Here is a 22,055-nt window from a genome sequence, read left to right as displayed (position 1 = left end):
TGGCCCTGTCCTGCGCTTGCAGAAGAGCCTGCCTGTAGACCTCTGAGGAGCGCGGCTGAGCCAGGGCCAGCTGCACCACGTCAGGGAAAGGCCTCTGCTCCAACTGATGGCCGTTCAAAGACAAGAACTCCTGAAACTGCAGCCTCACCTCGCTGTTCTGGAAGAGCACAATACATAGACGAGAGGCTTAAACACCTGAGGAGTGTTTAGAGGTTAGATGTTCTCCTCACTACTAACTGACCCAGGCCACTTCATCTGATTTTATAACAACACAATTAGGAAATATCTTATTTTTATCTCAATTATTAGCAATATAAACCATATTCATGACAGATGGTAGGTGTAATTAAGAGGCTATTATTATTAGTAGTATAATTATTATTATTATTATTATTATTATCACCTATATAATATATGCTCTAACATCCTTTTCTTCTGTAAAACAATAATTTTGCAACACTTTTATTCGTCTTCTTGCACTCAGGTCACAATAACCCGTTTTTTATTTCATAATTTAATAACTTCATGTTGGAAAAATCATTTTTAGGATTGCTTTTTATTAAAAAAAAAAAAAAAAAAAAGTCACTCCAATTGAACTAAACATGAAAATGAAGTAGATTTTTCTTTCATAATGCATGTCTGGAGCTCAAGAATTGAGTCCTGAACTCGCCACAAACAGTACTGTTTTATTTCACACAGCTGCACACAGCCGCGCACAGGTCCTCTGGTGACGTTACTGTCACATGGCCGATATCCAGTCAGGATCAGTTATCTTTTCTGCAATCATCTTTATGCTGTCTGCGTGAGTATTTTGCTTGCAAATACTCTGTAATGTCTGTTAAAGTTTTAATCAGTTTCTCATTTTCTCACACGAACCTATGGAAACTGTTTAAAGCCAGTTTTACACTGTGCGATTCCAGCAGTCTTTTATGATAGATAGATAGATAGATAGATGGATCACTTTATTCATTTTACATATTACACCTTCTGACCAATCAGATTCGAGCTTTCAACCATGCTATGCGATAACGTGTGTTCTTCATGTCAGATAATACGATGAAGGTCCTAGACCTACGATTAAAGGAAATCCTGCCATACTGGGTGAGCAGCAACACAACAGTTTCACGTCGTAATAACAGTAAATAAACTCGATGAACAGATCGTTTGCGTGTTAATTAGCTAGCTACACACTTGGAGCTGTAATTCCTTTCTTTAGAGCTGTGAGGAGACGTCAGAGACGTTCTCTCTGCTGCCACAATTCAACTAACCGCTCTTCTCTCAAATCCCACACGTTTAGTTTACGTTTCTCCGTCGCCGCCTCCGTATTTGTAGCTGAGTGTTGTGTAATACTATGCTGTCATCCTATTGGTGGATTTTAAAACAATTAGCATTGAGCCTACGTGTAACATGGATATCGGAGAAATTGAAATGGTATAAAGTGACACACCTCTTTGTCGAGAATGTCACCATGCTCCACGTAATCGTTGATTAAGTGGGCGGATCCCATTACCTGAGCCTTATTTTTCACCCAGTCTAGTGAAAACATGAGGGAGTAAAGCTCCTGGGGGAAAAAAAAAAAAGGAGATAGAGTGAGACACAGAGAGAAAAATAATCAGTCCATTGTTTTTACATCATACAGTAAATTGCATCACTAAGATAAGTTAAAAGACTGCTACTATTTATTAAAATCAGTATCAAACTGCGTAGAACGCACAACACAGCACGACGGCTATCACACTAACGGAACTAACATCAGGAATAACATTTAACAATTAAGACAACGTTAGATGTTAATGAAATGAATCAAACATCTCAGAGGTTCCAGAGCTCAGAGGTTTCTGGGTGTTTTAAAGGCCATGGTGTGATTAAAATAAATAAACTGATTTTTATTTATTAAAAAAAAAAAACATGAAATTTTAGTCAGGTTAATACAGGCTGATTTTGAATAATGACATCACGGTTTCTCCATTGTGTCTGATATATTTCATAAGGCATATCGCAACGTACAGCAATGTAAGTGCAATCTGCCATTTCTATTTCTGTCCATATCATGCAGCTCTGGTGTGAAGACAGGAGATACACATACAGCATGCTTCAACTTCATATAATGATGGAAAAAAAAGAAAAAATAATAATTTGGCTCTGATATGTCCTGTTGATTTATATCTATTAAAAGTACAGTGTGTATTTTATGTGCAGTAAGTATAAAAGTTACCTTGGACAGGCCCGCCCGTGCCACGTGATGCGGCAAGAAACGATACCAGTAGGATCCCTCCACATCTCCTGAGAGCGGTGGCATTTTTCTGTATGCTTTCTGATACTGACAGACCACTTTAGCATGCAGCTCCTTTGCGAGACAACAACAAGGAAAGTCATCAGTGACGCTCAAAATGTCATTAAAATCTAGCTATAGCTCAAATGTAAGTCATTGCTGCAGTGGCAAAACAACACAGTGGAACAACTGAGCTACACATCACGCAACACTGCTCTTGTTCACACTCTACTGACTGACAGGAGGTTAGTCTCAAGACCTCAACATGTTCCACTTATTCATTACAATGGCACTTTTTCATTATTTAATCTGCAAAATACACTGCCTGATGCATTAACAATCCTTATTCATATTAGTCAGAATTTTCTAGAAAGGCTGCAAGGCTTAAATTAATGCGCCTTTCTAACACGTTATTCTTTCTGTACCAACAGCTCACTCACAGGAACTTCTATTCCAGATGTTCATAATCTGAACCTAATAATAAACAGATTTTTTTTAAATCATTGTTGAAATTTCCTGTATGGAAATGTTCATTTTACATTTATAGAAGGAGTCTCCAGTGTCAGCCCTCTGCAACAGTCAGATTTCCTTTAAGCTGAGAAGCTACATTTCTCAGTATCTTCAAGAGAAAGTGAAGGAAAGACTGTTTATAGTTGCTATAATCCAAGTGTTTTGTGGACGTTCCACAACATTAAATGTAACTCTAAGAGATAAAACTATGATGTGTAGTCCTTGCAGTCATCTGTTAATAGACAGACAGACAGACAGACAGATAGATAGATAGATAGATAGATAGATAGATAGATAGATAGATGGCTGTATCTCCTGGGAGTACAGTGACGCTGCACGCTCACCGCTAGCTGACTGCGGTTTTGCTCTGTGAGGAAGTCAAGCTGCAGGTCGTGTAGGTAGTAGAGATACGGCCGCTGGTTACAATCCCGAAACAACAGAGATTTATTCACGAACTCCTGGAGGACATCTTCCACTTCCTCCAGCTCGAGACCCCACACCACAGAAAGCACCTGTAATCACAAACCACACCCAGCGTCACCCTAAACAGGAAACAAATCCACATTCATCCCTTTATTCATCTTCAGGAACCACTTTACGCTGGTCCGGGTCGTGCCGGATCTGAGGACTATCCGGTGCATGCAGAGAAGGTGTGAGGAGACCCTGAGGGGCAACACACACACATACACACACACTCATTTACACCTGGGGCAAATTCAGAGCAGCTAATCCACCTACCGCCAGGTTTTTAAGACCCCCAGAGGAAACTCATGCTGACAGTGACCCGAGCTCAGGATCAAACCCAGGAGCTGTGAGGCAGGAACGCTACGCAGTGTGCCACCGTGTCACCCACAAAGACTCATCCAGCCAAATTCACAATGGATCTTATGTATGAATTCTTATCTTACAAATAAAGAGTTCTCTTAAGTGGCACTAAATGTCCCATTACTAAGAGTTTCTCTTTAAAACTTTGAATTTTACTTAAGAATTCCTGAACTGAAAGGGCGGGGCTAACCCCAGTGAATACTGACAGTGGGCCTGATAAATGTGGGCCATGATGAAGTAGCTACCACCCCAGGCCACCCCTTAGCTACACCCCTGTACTTCATTATGGCCACCCCAGCAAGCTATTATTATTATTATTATTATTATTATTATTATTATGATTAGTCAGTTCAGTTACCAGTGTCATAGAATTCAAAACTGAACGACGTTAAATCGCTGTGCTAGGCTAGTTTGAAGAATAAACAGAAAGTCATCTACAGCGCCGTCTCGTCGTTGTCCAAAGGCAAGGAATAAGTAAGTTTAGCTAGATAACACAGAAACAAACTATTCGCTGATTCCCCTGAAGAACATCAAACAAACAGGTCAGCCACCACTCCTCAAACCTTTTTTACATTAATGATATTCATTATTTCGAGGCTCAACATTGTTATTAGCTCCCATTAGCTAATGATTTTGAATTTATAACACTAGAGTACTTCAGCTGAATGTTACACTGTCATGAATCCTGCCCAAGTCCAGGAGGGCAAATCCAAAATGGAAGCCAAAAAACAAGGAAAAAGGTCAATGGAGGCAAAACAAACAAACAAAGGTTTTAGGAAAAAACAACATGCTTGGGATTTGTTCTAATAAAAGTCTTGGTCTGTTAAAGCGCTTCAGTTCCCCGGTGTTCATTCACTGCTCAGCTGAAGCAGCTCAACCTCCGACATTATTGACTCAGACTGGAATATCTGAAACACTAGAACTATTCTTTCTAGATTTTTCTTCTTCACAAAACATTGTTTTATGCATTATTAATATCTTGCGTGTCATATTTTCAGCAGTATGTTTTAATTATAATCAGTGCTAGTGTTTGCTCCACATCTTAAATTCGAACGCACACAGTTTTTGCATTCAAATGTGTTTTTTTTATCTTAAATTCGACGAATATTCGAAGTTTGAATTTTAATTTGACAGCCCCAGAGCAGACCAGAGGACAGACGCAGCGCGAAAGGCTAAAATGTTGGAGACGTTTATTTGTATGTAAACAAACACGCATGTAAAGACATCGTGCGATATATCATATGATAAGTCGATAACGTACTTATCATGACAGACGACTGTAGCTTGCTAGATGACAAACAAATTTTACTTTGCTGTGTGCCTTTTATGTTTGATCGCACTCAAGACACACACAGTTAGGGGGCGCAACATTACATCATTTCCTGTGCATACAGATTAGTGTTTTGCCCCAACAGAGTCATCGGGTCTTAACTGGCCGCCCCACTGTAAAAGCTCTCTCTACACCCCTGCCTTGCAAAGTCCTTTACTGCTTCTGGCTCCTAAACATGGAATGTTTAAATGTTTTTCCCTCACTAATGTTTTCTGCTCTCTTAATTTCACTGTCTAATGTGCAGACGTTACGTCTCAAGCTGACCTTGGCAGGCACTTTGACATCTTTCTCCAGCACGCTCAGATCTCTGTAGAGCTCTCGGTGTTCTTCTTCCAGGACCTGCAGACTTGCATCCATGGCCTGATCCAGGGCCTCGTAGTCATAAGAGGAAGACTTGCGTATGCGCTGGAATCTCTTCTTTCTCAGCTGCTCCAGGTAGTAGCCCCAGCGGTCAGGAAAGTCTCTGAGCAGCGCCCCAATCAGAGACACTACCAGAGGAGAGCCTGGGAGAGACGAGCGCACTGATCATTAATGTCCAAAAAAAACCATCTCCATCTTCAGATATAAAGGTATATCAATTGCACCATAATTCTTCATAACTCATAATACTGCTTTTAGTATCTTATTAGTTATATTAACGCTGTTAGTTAGTTAGTCAATTAGTTCAAAAGCTTTTATTCCCTCAGTACATTTAATACAGAAGAATTCATGAAGCAATGATTATATAGTCAGCTCCAGAATTACTGGCACCAATAAGTTATGAAGACATGTCTTTGTGGTTAATTAGTTTAAACAATCATTTCATTTATTGAAAGAAGAAAAAAAAACTATCCAACACCAACTGGCCCTGTGTGAAAAAGTAACTGTCCCCTTAGTTACTCAATCAAACCATTAACCAAATTACAAAGCCATTTGTAAGGCTCTGGGACTCCAGTGAACCACAGTGAGAGTCACTTTCTCCAAACAGAGAAAACTTGAAACAGAAGTGGCCAACCTTCCAAAATTCCTCCAAGAGCATATGGACAACTCATCCAGGAAGTCACAACAGAACCCAGACGAACGTCTAAGAACCTGCTGGCCTCGCTCGTCTCAGATAAGGTCAGTGCTCATGATTCCACCAATAGAAAGAGACTGGGCAAAAATGGGGTCCATAACAGAGTTGCAGGGTAAAAAACTCTGCTAACAAAGAGGAACATAAAGGCTCATCTCATATTTCCAAAAAAAAATTAAATAAAAACACCTTGATGATCCTCAAGCCTTTTGTTCCGTGGACTGAGGAGTGGAAAGTGGAACATTTTGGAAGACATGGGTCCTGTTACCTCTGGTGTAAAGCTAACATGGCATTCCTCAATAAGAACATCATACCAACAGTGAAACATGGTGGTGGTAGTGTGATGGTGCAGGGATGCTTTGCTGCTTCACGGCCTGGGCGACTTGCCATGAGCATGAGTTCTACTCTCTACCAGAAAATCATGAAGAAGAACGTCCAGGCTGGAGCTCAAGGGTTATACAGCGAGACAACGATCCGAAGCACAAGAGCAAGTCCACCTCTGAATGGCTTAGATTAAAGTAAATTAAGGTTTTGGAGTGGTTGGGATGCTGTGACAGGAGATTAAATAGGCAGTTCACACTCAAAAATCCTCCAATGTGGCTGAATTAAAGCAATTCTGCAAAGAGTGGGCCAAAATTTCTCCAGAGCAATGAGAAAGACTGATCTCCAGTTATCGGAGGTGTTTGGTTGCTGTTGTTGCTGCTAAAGGTGGCACAACCAGGTATTAAGTCTATTTTAAGCTTTAATATTAATATTATATTAAGTTTTATATTACATATTGTATGAGGATCTGAAACCATTTAGTGTGACAAATGTGCAAAAATAGAGGCAATCAAGAGGGAGCAAATACTTTTTCATTGCACTGTATGCTTAAATATCTGACATTATGAAACATTAAAACTGAAACAGATGTACGTACCTTTGCATTCTTTCACAATGCTGCGAGCCTGCTCTGGAAGATTCTGAGATTTCCCGTTTACATACAGAGCGAGAATTTCCAGAGCTTTCTCATCATCCAGACCGCTCTCAACAGGCACCTTGAACCTGTGACCTACAGACACACGGTTTAACGTGATTTAAATAAGACACATAACCAATCACACCCAGAACTTCTACAGGTTTATCCTCAAACAAAAGCAAACATGTGGTGCTGCTGCATGATGTCCTCACAGTGAAATGAGACTCATCTAAACTCGGGGTCACAGATCATTTGTTTATTCTTCCTATGCATTTTGAATCATGAAAACAATAAAAAACAAATTAAAACGAATAGTAAAACAATTCCCCACCGCTCACGGAGTCAGTGAGACTGCTGTTCCTGGTGGTCAGGAGCACTCGGCACTGGATATCAAATGCCCTGAGAGTGTAACTGTCCCACACGTCATCCAGGATCAGCAGAGACCTGCAACACAATCCCAGACGTGGTGATGAAGGAGACTGAGGGTTTCAGCACACTGAAATGGATCGGGTCCAGGATTGGGTCCAGATGTAACGCTATTACATCATCATGATATCCGTTTATCGCTGATTATATTACCAAACCTGCCAACCTTTACACATTTCACATAGGAGTACAACAAAAACATCAGAGTACGCTTGTGCTTTTGAATTATCACTCAAAAATACTCCAAAAGAGCAGTCTTGTTCTCTCCAATAAAATGAGAGAAGAGCCAATTGACAATGAATCTTTAATGGTCTGTGTAGGTGTTTTGAACGCTCCGATATTAACAGACACTCCCTGGAAGCTCCGCCCCTTCCCCCATCACTGAATTATATTTATTAGGGATGTCACACAAGCATTTTGGATGAAAATAGTCACTAAGGCTCCTAAATAGAAGAAAGGATGAAGGTTTTGAGCCAGAAAGATAAAACAGGCCTACAGTGAAGTGTCAAAACAAACACTTTTTCAAACAACATTAATAGTGATGATCATTAGAAAGTGAGTAAATACGCTGTTTTGGTTTCGATCGGCGCTCTCCTGTTCAACACTGATCAGCATCAACAGAGAAAATGTCTCCATGTGAACATCAGACACCTGATTTCTAAGAGGATTATATAGAAATGTGCCGTTATGGGATTTTTATACTGTTTACTGCGTATTACTGCAGAATCGCTTATAAATCCACCATCCAGCTGAGATTTTGTGATTGCTGCAGTTCCTGACTGCACAGCTGATAATATTATTACACTCTCCCCTGCTCTCCTTAAACCTGAACTGGTGGAAATGATGTTCGTTTTCCTGTCTTTTTTAAGCTAACAGTTCTGGATTATTAAATTGTTTATAGCTATATTCTAAAATGGAAAATCAGGGAGAAAAAAAATCAGTATTGCACAAACCTAACTGGGTTTAAAAGGACTTTAGTCCCATACTGTAGGATTAGAAAGTATGACTGGCTCTGTGAGGTAATTTAAAGTAATAGAGGCCATGTGTAGGAGCAGTATAGACTCCATCTGAGTATCGCTCATCTCTTTATTACCTGCAACAGTTTTTATCCCACACACAGCACAGACACACTGATCATTAGACTGTAATTATTTAAGCCTTCTGTACTGCTGTCCCTGTGCAAAATGGCGACAGACATTACCTTTCATTAGAAACAGATTAAACACAAAATTGTTAATGTTAGCTCAGAACTGTTGCGTGATTTGTCAGGTTAAAAATACGCCTCAGTGTGTATAAATCCTGTATATATCCTGTTGTACAGGCTGCAGCTCATGGACACAGGGTTTTATTTACTCTAGATAAGGAAAATGCTTTAGCTTTTCTATCTGAGTGTCACTGCAGTGTGTTTTAGATTTTATATTATGCCTTAAACTTAAGATGAACAAATAGTTCAACTATTCCCCGGTCGATATTTGTTTAAATGGTCAAATCAAAAGATACGCATCGAAAACTGATGTTTGTAATTCTGAACACGGAGCGTTTAAATCACCTGGGAAACCTGCGCAGCATGAGGAAGCGTAAACGCTCTTTGGCCTCCTCGACTGAGCTGGGCGGCCTTAAGCACGCTTCTGAACTTTGACCCTGCTCCAGCCTGAAGCACAGAGACTGCATCCTCACCAGGAGGTCTGCTTTCTCACACTGCCCAACTGACAGCCAGTGAACTCCATCAGGAAAACACTCTACACACGAGACAGAGAGAGAAGGGAAAGAGAGAACCATGTGTTACTGGTAAACAAATCAATGCACATTTTAATAACATTAATAACATTCCTCTGCTGTTAATGGGCCTCGTTTATCATCAGCTTCTTACCAAATACTAAATCAGGTTACTTACGACACACGTCCTCCTGTTTTCCCAACAAAGCATTCGAAGAGGAAGCGTTCATGCATTTCATGTCAAATCATTTTCTTTTCACCTCACTTATTTCACACCTAATTCTCCTTTTCTGTAATCTGTCTCCAGATTTTATCCTTTTCAGTTGCTGTTATGTTTTGTGTGAGCTTTACCTTTTATGGAGTTTTGTGGGCGTTATTAAATGTAAATGAGCTGTGGTGTGAACGCACTTTTTACTTCACATGAGATTGTCTTTCATCAACATATGTACATGAGTACTAATTAAATCAGCATCAATGTAAACTGACTAAATAAACTTTTTAAAATCTGGTAGGAATTTTTTGTTCAGTTTGGCCTGCGAAAACATTTACACACAACTTTACTAAAAAAAAACTGATAAATGAGGCTCAATATGTGGATCATAAAAAAGAACTACACTGCTCCAGGACATGCCTGCATTTATTAAACACTGTTAATCAGAGCTTAAGGCCATTTACACTGTGCAACAGAGATGCACAATGAAGTGTAATTTAATTATGATCAAGTTTTTTGGCTTCATTAACTATTTTGTTCCTAAATTTCCTGAATTGTAATTAATAAGTGTGAGCTCAATAGTGAGAAAAATATGCAGTCAGGATGCAAGACTGCGCTGGCCCAAGGACGCTACACATGGCAGCTCAGCCAGGTCCTGAAGAAGCCAGCAGAGATGCTAGAAAACTGCAGACAAAACACAAAGAACAACCTTCCCCCCGCTGGGAAACAGCTCTTCCAGTTCATCAGGTCAGATTTTTTGTCTAAAGAGCATACCTTTGATCAGCGTCCGATCTCTCACGGCCTCAGCGGCTATCACGGACTTCCCTGATCCAGCCATGCCGAACACGGTGACCCATCCCGAAGCCTTCTGCAGCCGGCTCAGCTTCTCCCGGAGCAGGTTAAGCAGAGTGGGACGGTTCACAAACACCATGGGCCTCTGGGGCACGCCACCCTCACTCAGGATCACCTGCACTGAAATCAAGCCACACACACAGTAGAGCAGACTGTAACACACAACAACTGAAAGTCTACAGCTGTAGTGTAGTAAACTTCACTGAGTTTTCGTGCAGTCACATTACATTACACACATTTTTAAACAATTAGTACTACATGCGGGTAGCAGGACAGGAAGCAGAGTTACTGCCTCACAGCTTCAGGATTCCCAGTTCCATCCTGAGCTCTGTCCCAAAAACATACCAGTAAAAAGACTGGCTACTAGGTGTGAATACGTGTGCGCAGAGTGCCCTGTGATGGACCGGCATCCCATCCAGCGTGTGTTCCCGCCAGGATATTCCAACAAGTGTTGCATAAACAACAACTTTTAACCAGAAATAAAGCAAGCCTAGGATATTTTGTAAACGCTGAAGAAATAATCGTGAAACTGACAGCCAGTTAACAATTAAATCAAGCCTTGAGAAAATGTTTAGATTTAAAGCTAATTTAAAGCCAATGCTGAAATATCAGTGCGGTAATATAATAACTCTAAATTAGCTGTCTTACTGAAGGACAGGGTTACGGGCTCTAAACTCATAAGAAGAGAGCGATCTTCACCGTGACATGAACATCAATGTTCAACTGTACAATCGAGCCCAAATGTTTACATGCACCGAATGTCTCTTTAAACAGTCTGGAAGAGTTTCAGAAGTTGCTGCAATGACTTTTAGAAGCAGACTTCTGATTGGCCAACTGTCATAATTAGGAGTTAATTGGGAGTGCACCTGTGGCTGTAAAAGGACCTACATTTAAATAAAGTGTCTTTTTACCCTTGAATCCCAAGACTACACAGACACCGCATCGTTCAGGAAAGAGGCACAAATTAACACCCAGAAATGAACGAACTTTGGTCCCAAAGGTTCAACTGAACCCCAAGACAACAACAAAGGAACTGGTGAAGGAGTTGGAGGCATCAGTTACTAAAGCATGTAACACTATTAAAGAGAATCTTGCATCGCCATGGCCTGTCATGCAAGGAAGAAGCTCCTTCTTAAAGACTGGTACAGAAAAACCCAGACTGAAGTTTGCAGGAGATCACCAGCGTTTTGGAGGAGTGCTCTCTGGTCAGATGGAACAGAAATTGAGGCCATAATGATCAGCGCTATGTATGGAGGAAAAAGGATGAGGCTTTTAATCTGAAGAACATCATCCCAACTGTGAAGCATGGGGGTGGCAGCATCATGTTATGGGGGTGTTTTGCTAGAAAAGGGACTGATGGACTTTAGAGAATAGATGACATCATGAGGAAGGAGGATTATCTAGAAATACTGAAGCAACACCTCAAGACATCAGCCAGAAAGTTAAAACTTGGTCACAACTGGGTTTTCCAGCAGGACAATGATCCTAAACAAACCTGCATTGCTGTAACAAAATGGCTTAAAGACAGCAAAGTGAAAGTGACCTGAATCCCAGAGAAAATCTGTGGACTGAAGTGAAAAAGCGAGTCTGAGCGAGGAGACGCACAAACCTGACTGAGTTACACCAGTTCTGTCAGGAGGAAGCAGCAAAAAATCAGATATTGTGAGAAGCTTGTGGAAGACTACAACACGAGTTTAATTCAAGTTCAAGTCATTAAAAGGCAACAACAAATACTAACAAAGTGTTTGTAAACTTCTGACCCATTGAAACGCTGATATAGTAAATAAAAGTTGAAATAAATCTGTATCTTATCTATTATTTTGAAATGACCTCTTGTGGAAATAGACACTCTAACTGACAGGAAACAGGAAATGCATGGTAACAGGAAATGTGTGTAGTTCTGAAAATTTTTGAATGTCTTTATCCTAGTTGTGTGCCTCAGCAGTAGATCTGTAGACTGTTTCCATCCGCTGTCTTTTTTTTAGTTCTGGTTTCAGGAATTTTTTAGTTCACACATGGTCTGTCTCACTAGAACCCACAGTACCTGTTTACACATGTCAAAGTAAGATATAAAGAAGAGATATAAAACAAACATGGCATAAAAGAAAAGGAGCAGTTATCTGTGGTTTACCCGAGGGAGAGATCCCGTTAAAGTAGCTCTTTTCCCCCTCAGGGCTGAGCTGTGGCAGGTCGCTGTGAAGCAGACCGGCCAGGTCTCCGTAGCTCTCTCGGACCAGCGCGTTGTAGAAGGAGATGTACGCCCTGTTGTCTTTGCACAGTAGTATCTCCAACAGTGCTGCTGCCTGCTCCTTTCTGGTGGGCTGCACATACACAAAGTGTGGGATTTTAAACAAGAGATCAGACATGCTGCTTGGCAAATCAATCTTTTAACTTAATATACATTAACTCCTGTAAGGTGTTTAAAAATAAGCACCAACTCCATCCTGGATCTCACTTTTTACTTTAAAGCTTGATATGAGACAATTTTTTTACATGTAGAAATACTTTGTCAACTATTTAGAAAAAAACAGCACATTAAGAAAAAAACAGCACATTGAGAAACTCGAGATAATTAAATCTTTTAATAATTAAAACACAAATTAGAGCTATCAGGTTTCTCTAGATTTCAATGACCTTAGCTAGCGTCATACTGTAAAAATCACACGCCCACACACGCCCACAAACACACACACACTTACATACACACACTTACATACACACACACACACACACACACAGAGGTATAAATTCCATGGAATTCCCCACCATGATGTAGAACTGATAAGACAGCTCTGAAGAAAGATTTTCACTATTACTTCTTCGTGACTAAAACTGCATTTGAATTACTGCAGATATCAGAACTCAGAATTACGTCGGAGTAACATGGAATTTTTAATCCTCGTCTGTTCGAGCTACAAAATGATCAAAAAAATGGACGCCTCCATGTTCATCTTTTGTTAGCAACAAGCTAGCAGCTAACTGTGATGAGTGATGTATATTTCCCTCCTCAAACAGTGAACTGTAGAGTCAGTGTCTCAGATTTAACAGGTGAAAATGTCTGTATGTTGATTGATCTATAGCTAATACTTGTATATACAGTGTAACTCATTTAAAGGTAAGAAGCGCTGCTGTTGATTTGCTGTCACTTCCTGAACTCGGGGTTGAGGAAACCACCCTGAGCTCCTGAGTAGGAATTCAGAGTTAAGGGGATGTTTCCCTTGGTTTTTTTAGTCGTTACACTCAATTCACGTTCAATTCACTTTTAGACACTTTTAACCTATATATCTGTCCACCTGAGAGTCATTACAAGGAAGTTCTTATTGCTACTCTTTCCAGATGCATGCATCCAAACTCAACACAGGCAGGACGGACCTTTTTGATTATCCTCTCCTCCTCATCTCCAGTCAGGACCCCATCACTGATCATGTGGTCCATGAGGTAGGAAGCCTTGATGTCCTGCTCCAGGGTTGTCCTGGAGCGCAGCAAGCAGCTGCGAGCCCCCTCATCCATCTCTACACACACACACACACACACACACACACACACACACACACAGATAAGTAAAACCTTAAAGAAAAAAGATTACTACCTGGTTTGTTGCCCTGAGGGGATGCGAGACAGGACCTTTACAGCGTATTGAATAATTTGTACAAACAATCTGATCATATAAACTCCTGAGTAGAACAATAGTAATGAGTGGGAGGAGCATACTGTCTCTCCCCTGTCAATCACAGTGACGCTAGCCAATCGTGGCCATCTGTGAGCTCATGTATGAGGAAGAGGGCGGATAGCGCTTTCCACGGAGTGTGTTACGCCGCCCTCTGACGCAGTGTGTGCGATGATTTGAAAAGGAAGCACGTGTTAGGCTGTTATATGGTAGACTGGTGGCTGGGAATTGGCCGAGACTAAATCAGAAGAAAGAAAGTGGATCACACATTATTATCACAATTTAAAATATTTCTCATGTTCCCGCAGGTTGCTACATCATAAATGTTACATCACCTACAGTATTTTAGACGTTTGGTTGTATTTCTTGCGAAACAGTTTTGAGACCAAACTGTATAACTGTGGTGACAAAATAAATAAATAAAATACACACTTTCAGGCGTGCTTTGGAAGGTATTAGCTTTCTATATGGTTTCTAGTTTAAACTTTACTGAATTGGAAAACCTTTTGGCACGTCCATCCCCGTCCCCGAACTACACCTCACTGAAAACTGAAACTGAAAAGGAGAGACAGTCCAGCACACAGGACCGTCACAGGACAGGACTCGGTGCTGTAATGTCAGAAAGGTTAGATTACACTAAAGATACTTTTCATAACCTGACTCCACATATACATAGAACACATTTTGCAACAAATCACGTTTAAATCTGTTAAATCTGGCATGATTGCCACTAGTGTCACAAAGATCCACTATTCGGAGATTTGGTTTATGAACATAATAATATTAGACTCATTATTTAAATGTGTACAGTTACATACATGGAGCCATTTTTAGAGCTTTTTTATTCATGCACTAATATAACACAGAAGATCCAAGCTGATTATTATTTATAGGTCTACATATTCAGTTAGACAGGAAAGTAACGTTAAAGACTGAATATAGTTTATGGTTTGAAGGTATGTCTTTGGTTTACAGACAGAGATCAGGTGTAAATATCAGGATATTAGGATAAATATTAGGATAAATATCAGGATATGAGGTGTAAATATCAGGATATTAGGATAAATATTAGGATAAATATCAGGATATGAGGTGTAAATATCAGGATATTAGGATAAATATCAGGATATGAGGTGTAAATATCAGGATATTAGGATAAATATTAGGATAAATATCAGGATATGATGTGTAAATATCAGGATATTAGGATAAATATTAGGATAAATATCAAAATATGAGGTGTAAATATCAGGATGTGAAGTGTAAATAAGATATCAGGATAAATATCAGAATATTAGGATAAATATCATGATATGAGGTGTAAATATCATGATATGAGGTGTAATTGTTAGGATATGAGGTGTAATTGTCAGGATAATAGGTGTAATCACTGCAGACAGTGAGGAGCAGAAGTGACAGTAGAAGTGACAGCAGGAGAAACAGGAGTGTAATGTTGGAGTTTCCTGCTCTGCCACAGCACTGACGTGGTAAAACAACAGAGACACACTCACCAATCTTCGCCCTTTCCTACATCAACATCCACACAACACTGAAGTATGCTGTTTCCTCCTCGGTGTCCTGTTAAACACGTTTCAGTTAAACCCAGAATGCGTCCACACTGTACCCACAGCACCAACTCTCCCACTTCCTCGTTTCTAACGAAAACAACTCCCCCCCTTACCCCACACCACCCACCCATCCCGTTTCTAATAGCCAATAGAAATGCGCGCTGTGGTCACGTGGCTGCGCGAGGCCAAGCCTTGTATTTTTACAGTTACTAGGCAGTTTAGGGGCTTGTGTAGATGGTGTTTTAATGGTCTTAGCAACAAATCATTGGTCAGGAAATGAGCAAGAATGAAACAAATAGATAAAGGAAGTTAGTATGCGAGAGCTTTTCCCTTTGATTTCTTTAAATGTTTAAACCTTGTGGCCCTTGATGAGCTGCATCAGGTGCAGCAGAGAACCAAATAATCACTAATCTTTTAAAAAAAAAAAAAAACATCCCAGAAGATATTTTTGGAAAAATTTGTACACCCAGACATGTGTTAGTTTGAATTTTACATCAAACATTTTAATCATTATCATGACTTCACCTGATTTCATAGCTCTGAATGTCTACTCTTGGTTTGAGCCCCGGGTTTCCCCTGTGAAGACTACATTAGTTGTTAAAAAGGATAAACCAACATGAAGACCAGAGAGATGTCTTTGAGAGAAAAGCAAGCCAAAGTAAAGCCATACCACGAGATGCAAACCACTCATCAGCAGTAAGAATCGGAAGGACAGACTGGCATTCATAAAGAAATACAGAAATGAGCCACAAAAGCTCTGGAACCAAGATGAACCTCTACCAAAGTGATGGAAAGGCCAAAGTGTGGAGAGAAAAAAAGGATCTGCTCATGGTCCAAAACATATGAGCTCATGGGTCAAGCATGGTGGAGGTAGTGTCATGGCTTGGGCTTGCATGGTTGCTTCTGGATCAGACTCACTAATCTTTACTGATGATGGAGCTTATGATGGTAGCAGCAGAATGAATTCAGAAGTCAACAGAAACATTATGGCTGCCAATTTACACAGAAATGCATCCAATCTAATTGTGAGAAACTTCATCATGCAGCAAGACAACGACCCAAAACACACTGCTAACACAACAAAGCACTTCATCAGGGGGAAAAGTGGAAGGTTTTAGACTGGCCATGTCAATCACCAGACCTCAACCCAACTGAAAGAAGCTGCGCTACAAGCCTGGAAAAGCTTCACAAAAGAAGAATGCAGCAGTTTGTTGATGTCAGTGAGTCACGGCTTGAAGCAGTTATTGCATGGAAGGGATATGCAACCAAATATTAAGTGTTATTTACTTTAATTTACTTTAAAACTATCTGTTCCAATACTTTTGCTCACCTAAAAACCAAAGGTACAATATGTTCTAAGTTGTTTAATACATCAGGAAATGAAAACTGAATATATTCAGCATATTCAAACCTAAACCTAAAGTGTACAGCAAAACAACTGGCACAGATAGATAGATAGATAGATAGATAGATAATGCTTTTCTATATCGTTCTTTGTTGACTTGTGTATCATAGTTTATTCTTTATTTGTCTTTTTAGGGCTTTCTACCTTTGTTTTTACAACATTTAACAGCACAGTGACTCGATGTTTTGCCAGTTAGCAGGTTGCTATTTTGAACTGAAACCAGCAGCAGCCTCGGGAGTGGAGCTTACGTCAGAGCAGAGCCGTTCCACGCGCGCACAGCCTAAACCAATCACAAAGAGGAGAGTCGCATAATATAACAACGAACCAATCACAGTGCGAGTCGTGGGCCTCGTTTTCTCTTCAGCGTCATTCTAGAATGCCGCGTCAAAGAAACGGAAAAAAAAAAAACAACAAAAAGGCAGTAGGGTTAGCATTCAGCTAATCTCTCAGCGTTCGCCTTCAGGGTCACTGCAGCGCACCGCGGGTGAGACTTTCACTGACTTACTTTACTTATTCACGCCTCATAAGCTACTGTGCCATTTCTCTCACTGCAGTTTTGAGATGTTATAACTTAAAGAGTTATAGACTTTGTTTTTAAAAGTCAGTCCAAAACCTATCGTTATGATTCAGAAAAAAATCCAGTTTAATAAAGACAAATTAAACAAACTAGTACTAATTACTAAAATATTACATAGTTAGATTAATACAAATCCAACACATCACTGATCTATACAGTGCAGGAGTTCGAAACCCAGAAGAGTCGATTCTGCGATTCTATGTATTTGGGAATGGAGAGTCGACTCCAAAGATTCGGAGTCGATTCTTCAGCGTGAGAATGATTCGCGTGTGGACTTTTAATTAGAAATGAGAGAGTAGTCTCAGACTGGAGGAGCTTTCTTCTTAAAGCTGTATTTCTTATTGAAGTTAAACAGTGTACATGTGTTCTCTAAGGTCTGTCGTCTTAACAACACTATCTTATAGTCTTATATTTAGTTAGGATTTATAATAATAATAATAATAATAATAATTATAATTATTTTGAACACATTGTTTTATTTTAAATATGTTCTCAGAGAAGATGACTAACTAACTAAACCAACCATGATCCTTTAAAACACATCTTAAATAATAACTGTGTGTGTGTGAGAGAGAGAGAGAGAGAGAGAGTGTGAGAGAGTGACATTTAAGTGTGTGTACTGACTGTTAACCAACGACGTTTCCTTCCTGTTTACAGGCGTGAGCACAGCCATGGCCACAACCCAGTCCGTGCTAGCTGTAGCTGTGTGCGTCCTCATGATCACTGAGATGATCTTGGCCCAGAAAGATTACTATGAAATTCTGGGCGTTCCCAAAGATGCCTCTGAGCGCCAAATCAAGAAAGCCTTCCACAAACTGGCCATGAAGTATCACCCAGACAAGAACAAAAGCCCAGACGCAGAGGCAAAGTTCAGGGAGATTGCCGAGGGTGCGTTTAATTTACTGCTCTGTCCATCTAACACACGGTTCCATCAATGTCCACTTATTACTTAAAGTACTTTTGAGAAATTATTCATAAAGTCGTAAATAAATAAATTGAATCGTAAATTGAACAGGGCATGGCATGCAGTAACATTCCTGCATTTAAATCCCTATTTCCAGGCAACTAGACATTTCATTCTGTGCATTAATGGACCTTGTTTTGTCCCTCAGCTTATGAAACGCTGTCCGACTCTAAGAGGAGGCAGGAGTATGATCAGATACGGAGCAACCCTTTCTCCAGAGAGCACGTGCGAGGAACCAGCGGTGGTCAGTTCCATCAGCCGTTCAGCTTTAATTTTGAGGACGTTTTCAGAGACTTTGATATTTTCGGGCAGCCGACACACTCCCAGCATAAAAGGCATTTTGAGAGCCACTTTCAAGCCCACGAAGAGGCGCACAGAAGAAGCTTCCAGAGTTCTTTCGGCAGTGACACGTTCGATATGTTTTCAGACTTTTTCTCATTCGACGGACACTCGAATGGCGACGAGTTTCGCAGCTCATCCGGCCAGCGGCGTTGCCACACGGTCACTCAGCGCAGAGGAAACATGGTGACCACATACACAAAGTGCTCCTGATTTCTACTGCGCTGATGTGACATACTTTGGTTTTGATGTTAATTTAATTTCTTGCTGATGCTTGCTGTTGTGACTGAATCAGTTTCTGTCACATGAACAGTTGGTGCAGAGTAATGCTTCCGACTTTACACACTTTAAATGAAGGGCTTAAATTCAGGGTTTTTCAAATACTATTTTTTTTTTTTTTAAATCTAAATATCTAAACTAGATAGATTAAGAAGTTCCACATGCCTGGCTTCATGTTTTTGTATTTTGCAGACATAATACCAAAAGACAGCAGAGGGCAATTCCAGCGTTGTAGATGTAAGATTTGCGCTCACATTAGCTAACGAAATGTCTCACCGCGGAGATACGCTTTGGATTTGCATATTTATCCTCTCGCATGCAACGCAGACGAATCTTAAAAACTCATGTATTGACTTACATGTTTCAAATACACAGCAATTTACGGACACGACATCAAACAGACTAACTTTAGTGACAGATGACACGTGTGTGTTTTTCTACAAACTCTACAAAAGATTTTGCAGAAATTCTGCACGTCGCATCAAATATACAACACGAATTCACGTGAATGAACACAGAGTACAGATTTGAAAATATTTCCCGTTCTGCCGTTAAGGACGAGAGGTTTCTGATGTTAGGGATGTGGCCTGTCTGAAACCGTGCACCATATATATTATATAACGATGCGATTTTCTCTATAATTCGACCAGCGCATGTTAAATACGTTGAAACATGAGCGAGAGACGTGAGTGAACACGGAATTGCCACTGGCATACCCTGCAAGCTGATGAGAGAGACTTCGTGGCCCTTTTTGTCGTATGTTGCACAGAGCTTAAATATAAGCAACCTTTATTTTCTTTTTAAAATTTTTTTTTTTAGTCCTCGCACTTTTCCCCTGAGCACCGCTCAAAGGCACACCAGCAGCGGACAGAGAAAGGGCACTTAAAACATAGAAACCTGATTTTATCCACAAAACTCTTAAACTGGGGCTCTCCCCCGTAATGTGCAATACTTACACACGTCTTCTGCTCTGTTTGGGAATCCTGTCAGGTAACATACGACCACACTGCCTGTTCCATGCCTCGGGGTTAACAGCCGTTTTCATTTGATTTATATTTATTATTTATTTTCATAAGTACCACATTTGCATGTGGTTGGATGCAAAGTAACACATTCGAATCTGTTGTCCAACTTTATCAGAGAAACATCAGTATCATTGTCTCTGTTATTGAAAAAAGGCTAAACAAACAGGTTGTGTATTATATGATTGTGTTTTGGTGGTTTGCTAAAGAAAACTGTTAAACCCTTTTCTGTGCTTTTGGACATTTAATACAACTGAGTATCAGCTTCATCATTTTCACAGGATTTTCAACTATTACCTCGTGTCATGACATTGACATACAGGATGACGTGCAATACTATATTTAGTGCTTGCTTTTTGTTTCGTTTTCTGTTTTTTGTTTTTTTTCTTTATAGAGCATACCTGAAGACTTTGATGATTGTACACAAATACCTTCAATACCTCTGTGGTTTATTTTGGGTGTGTTGATATGCTTGAAATGCTCTTTTTTTTTTTTTTTTTTTTTTTTTTTTTTTTGTGTCAATAAAATGTGCTGTATAAAAATCTTTTCATGTTTCTTTGCTTCAGGCACACACACACACTCTCTCTCTCTCTCTCTCTCTCACACACACACACACACACACACACACACACACACACACACACACACACACCTGTAGTAGCTCTTGTGTTCTCATGATCAAGATGTTCATGCAGTTAGTGAACTATGAATAAAATAATCCTTATACAATATTACAATAACATAAATGACAAAAGAATTACTAATAAATCTAAACCCCTTGGGGTTTGCCCAAGGTTTCATATATATATATATATATATATATATATATATATATATATATATATGTATGTATGTATATACATACATATTTTCCATCAGAAATATCCCCTTTTTTTACTCATTTCAAACTTTTCTTATTCTATTGGAAGATAATTTTGCTTCTTTCTAGAAATAAATGTTTAAAATTAGCAAAATTATCTGCCAACAGAACAAGAATATCTCAAGCTTGAAATTAATAAAAAATGTCTAGAAATAGGTTTAATAATTTTATACTCAGTTTATTGTATCTTATAATAGGAAATACTGGATCAGTTTGACTACATTCAAGATATTTTCACTTGCTAATACACCAATCAGCCATAACATTAAAACCTCTGATGGGTGAAGTGAATAATGTTGATTATCTTGTTACAGTGTCACCTGTCATGGGGTGGGATATATTAGGCAGCAAGTGAACAGTCAGTTCTCAAAGAAGTTGATGTTTTGGAAGCTGGAAAAATGGGCAAGCGTAAGGATCTGAGTGACTTTGACTTGGCCCAATTTGTGATGGCTAGACGACTGGGGCAGAGCATCTCCAAAACAGCAGGTGTTGTGGGGTGTTCCCGGTATGCAGCGGTTAGAACCTACCAAAAGTGGTCCATGGAAGGACAACCGGTGAACCAGCGACAGGGTCATGGGGGCCAGTCAGAGAGCCCATGCTGACCCTGTCCACCACCGAAAGCTCCTACAATGGGCACATGAGCATCAGAACTGGACCATGGAGCAATGGAAGAAGGTGGCCTGGTCTTATAACCCACATTTTCTTTTACATGATGTGGACGGGCGGGTGCGTGTGTGCGTCACTTACCTGGGGAAGAGATGGCACCAGGATGCACTATGGGGAGAAGCAAGCTGGTGGAGTCAGTGTGATGCTCTGGGCAATGTTCTGCTGGGACACCTCAGGTCCTTGGCTTCATGTGGATGTTACTTTGGTAGGTAGGTACCACCTACCTAAACGTTGTTGCTGACCAAGTACACCCCTTCATGGCAACGGTATTCCCTAATGGCAGTGGCCTCTTTCAGCAGGATAATGTGCTTTGGTACACTGCAGAAATTGTTCAGGAATGGTTTGAGGAACATGGCAAAGTGTTCAAGGTGTTGACTTGGCCTCCAACTTCCCCAGATCTCAAGATCAACTGATTAAACAGGTGGAATCAGGTGTGGATCCTGTCTGATTGTAATGAAAACCCACACTGGCCCATTTCAGATAAGACTGGACACCCCTGTGCTAGACAAACAAGTCTGATCCATGGAGGCCTCATCT

General features: G+C 40.1%; 2 protein-coding genes across 3 annotated transcripts in view; one reads left to right on the top strand and one right to left on the bottom strand.

Annotated features, from left to right (window-relative positions):
• The window catches only part of apaf1 (apoptotic peptidase activating factor 1), a 47,152-nt gene extending 31,671 nt beyond the window's left edge, over nucleotides 1-15,481 (bottom strand). For both annotated transcript variants that reach the window (XM_026918928.3, XM_026918925.3), the window contains exons 1-12: nucleotides 15,330-15,481; nucleotides 13,524-13,663; nucleotides 12,283-12,472; nucleotides 10,074-10,271; nucleotides 8,922-9,111; nucleotides 7,278-7,390; nucleotides 6,908-7,039; nucleotides 5,202-5,440; nucleotides 3,127-3,294; nucleotides 2,216-2,347; nucleotides 1,448-1,561; nucleotides 1-157 (exon numbers count right to left, since the gene is read on the bottom strand). The exon at nucleotides 1-157 is cut by the window's left edge and continues 28 nt beyond it. In XM_026918928.3, the coding sequence (XP_026774729.3) occupies nucleotides 1-157; nucleotides 1,448-1,561; nucleotides 2,216-2,347; nucleotides 3,127-3,294; nucleotides 5,202-5,440; nucleotides 6,908-7,039; nucleotides 7,278-7,390; nucleotides 8,922-9,111; nucleotides 10,074-10,271; nucleotides 12,283-12,472; nucleotides 13,524-13,661 (1,771 nt within the window). In that variant the 5' untranslated portion in view covers nucleotides 13,662-13,663; nucleotides 15,330-15,481. The remainder of the gene's footprint in view (nucleotides 158-1,447; nucleotides 1,562-2,215; nucleotides 2,348-3,126; nucleotides 3,295-5,201; nucleotides 5,441-6,907; nucleotides 7,040-7,277; nucleotides 7,391-8,921; nucleotides 9,112-10,073; nucleotides 10,272-12,282; nucleotides 12,473-13,523; nucleotides 13,664-15,329) is intronic.
• A 1,634-nt stretch (nucleotides 15,482-17,115) lies between these two features.
• Nucleotides 17,116-20,481, top strand: dnajb9b (DnaJ heat shock protein family (Hsp40) member B9b). The gene is made up of 3 exons (XM_026918738.3): nucleotides 17,116-17,275; nucleotides 18,026-18,256; nucleotides 18,481-20,481. Exons 2-3 carry the CDS (start codon nucleotides 18,040-18,042, stop codon nucleotides 18,882-18,884), a joined length of 621 nt encoding a protein of 206 aa, XP_026774539.3. The 5' UTR covers nucleotides 17,116-17,275; nucleotides 18,026-18,039; the 3' UTR covers nucleotides 18,885-20,481.
• Nucleotides 20,482-22,055: the final 1,574 nt, after the last annotated feature.

Source organism: Pangasianodon hypophthalmus, chromosome 9 (genome assembly GCF_027358585.1).
Source record: "Pangasianodon hypophthalmus isolate fPanHyp1 chromosome 9, fPanHyp1.pri, whole genome shotgun sequence".
Taxonomy (NCBI): Eukaryota; Metazoa; Chordata; class Actinopteri; order Siluriformes; family Pangasiidae; genus Pangasianodon; species Pangasianodon hypophthalmus.
The sequence above is the reverse complement of the archived record's forward strand: the minus strand, read 5'-3'. Positions and strand labels throughout refer to the sequence as shown.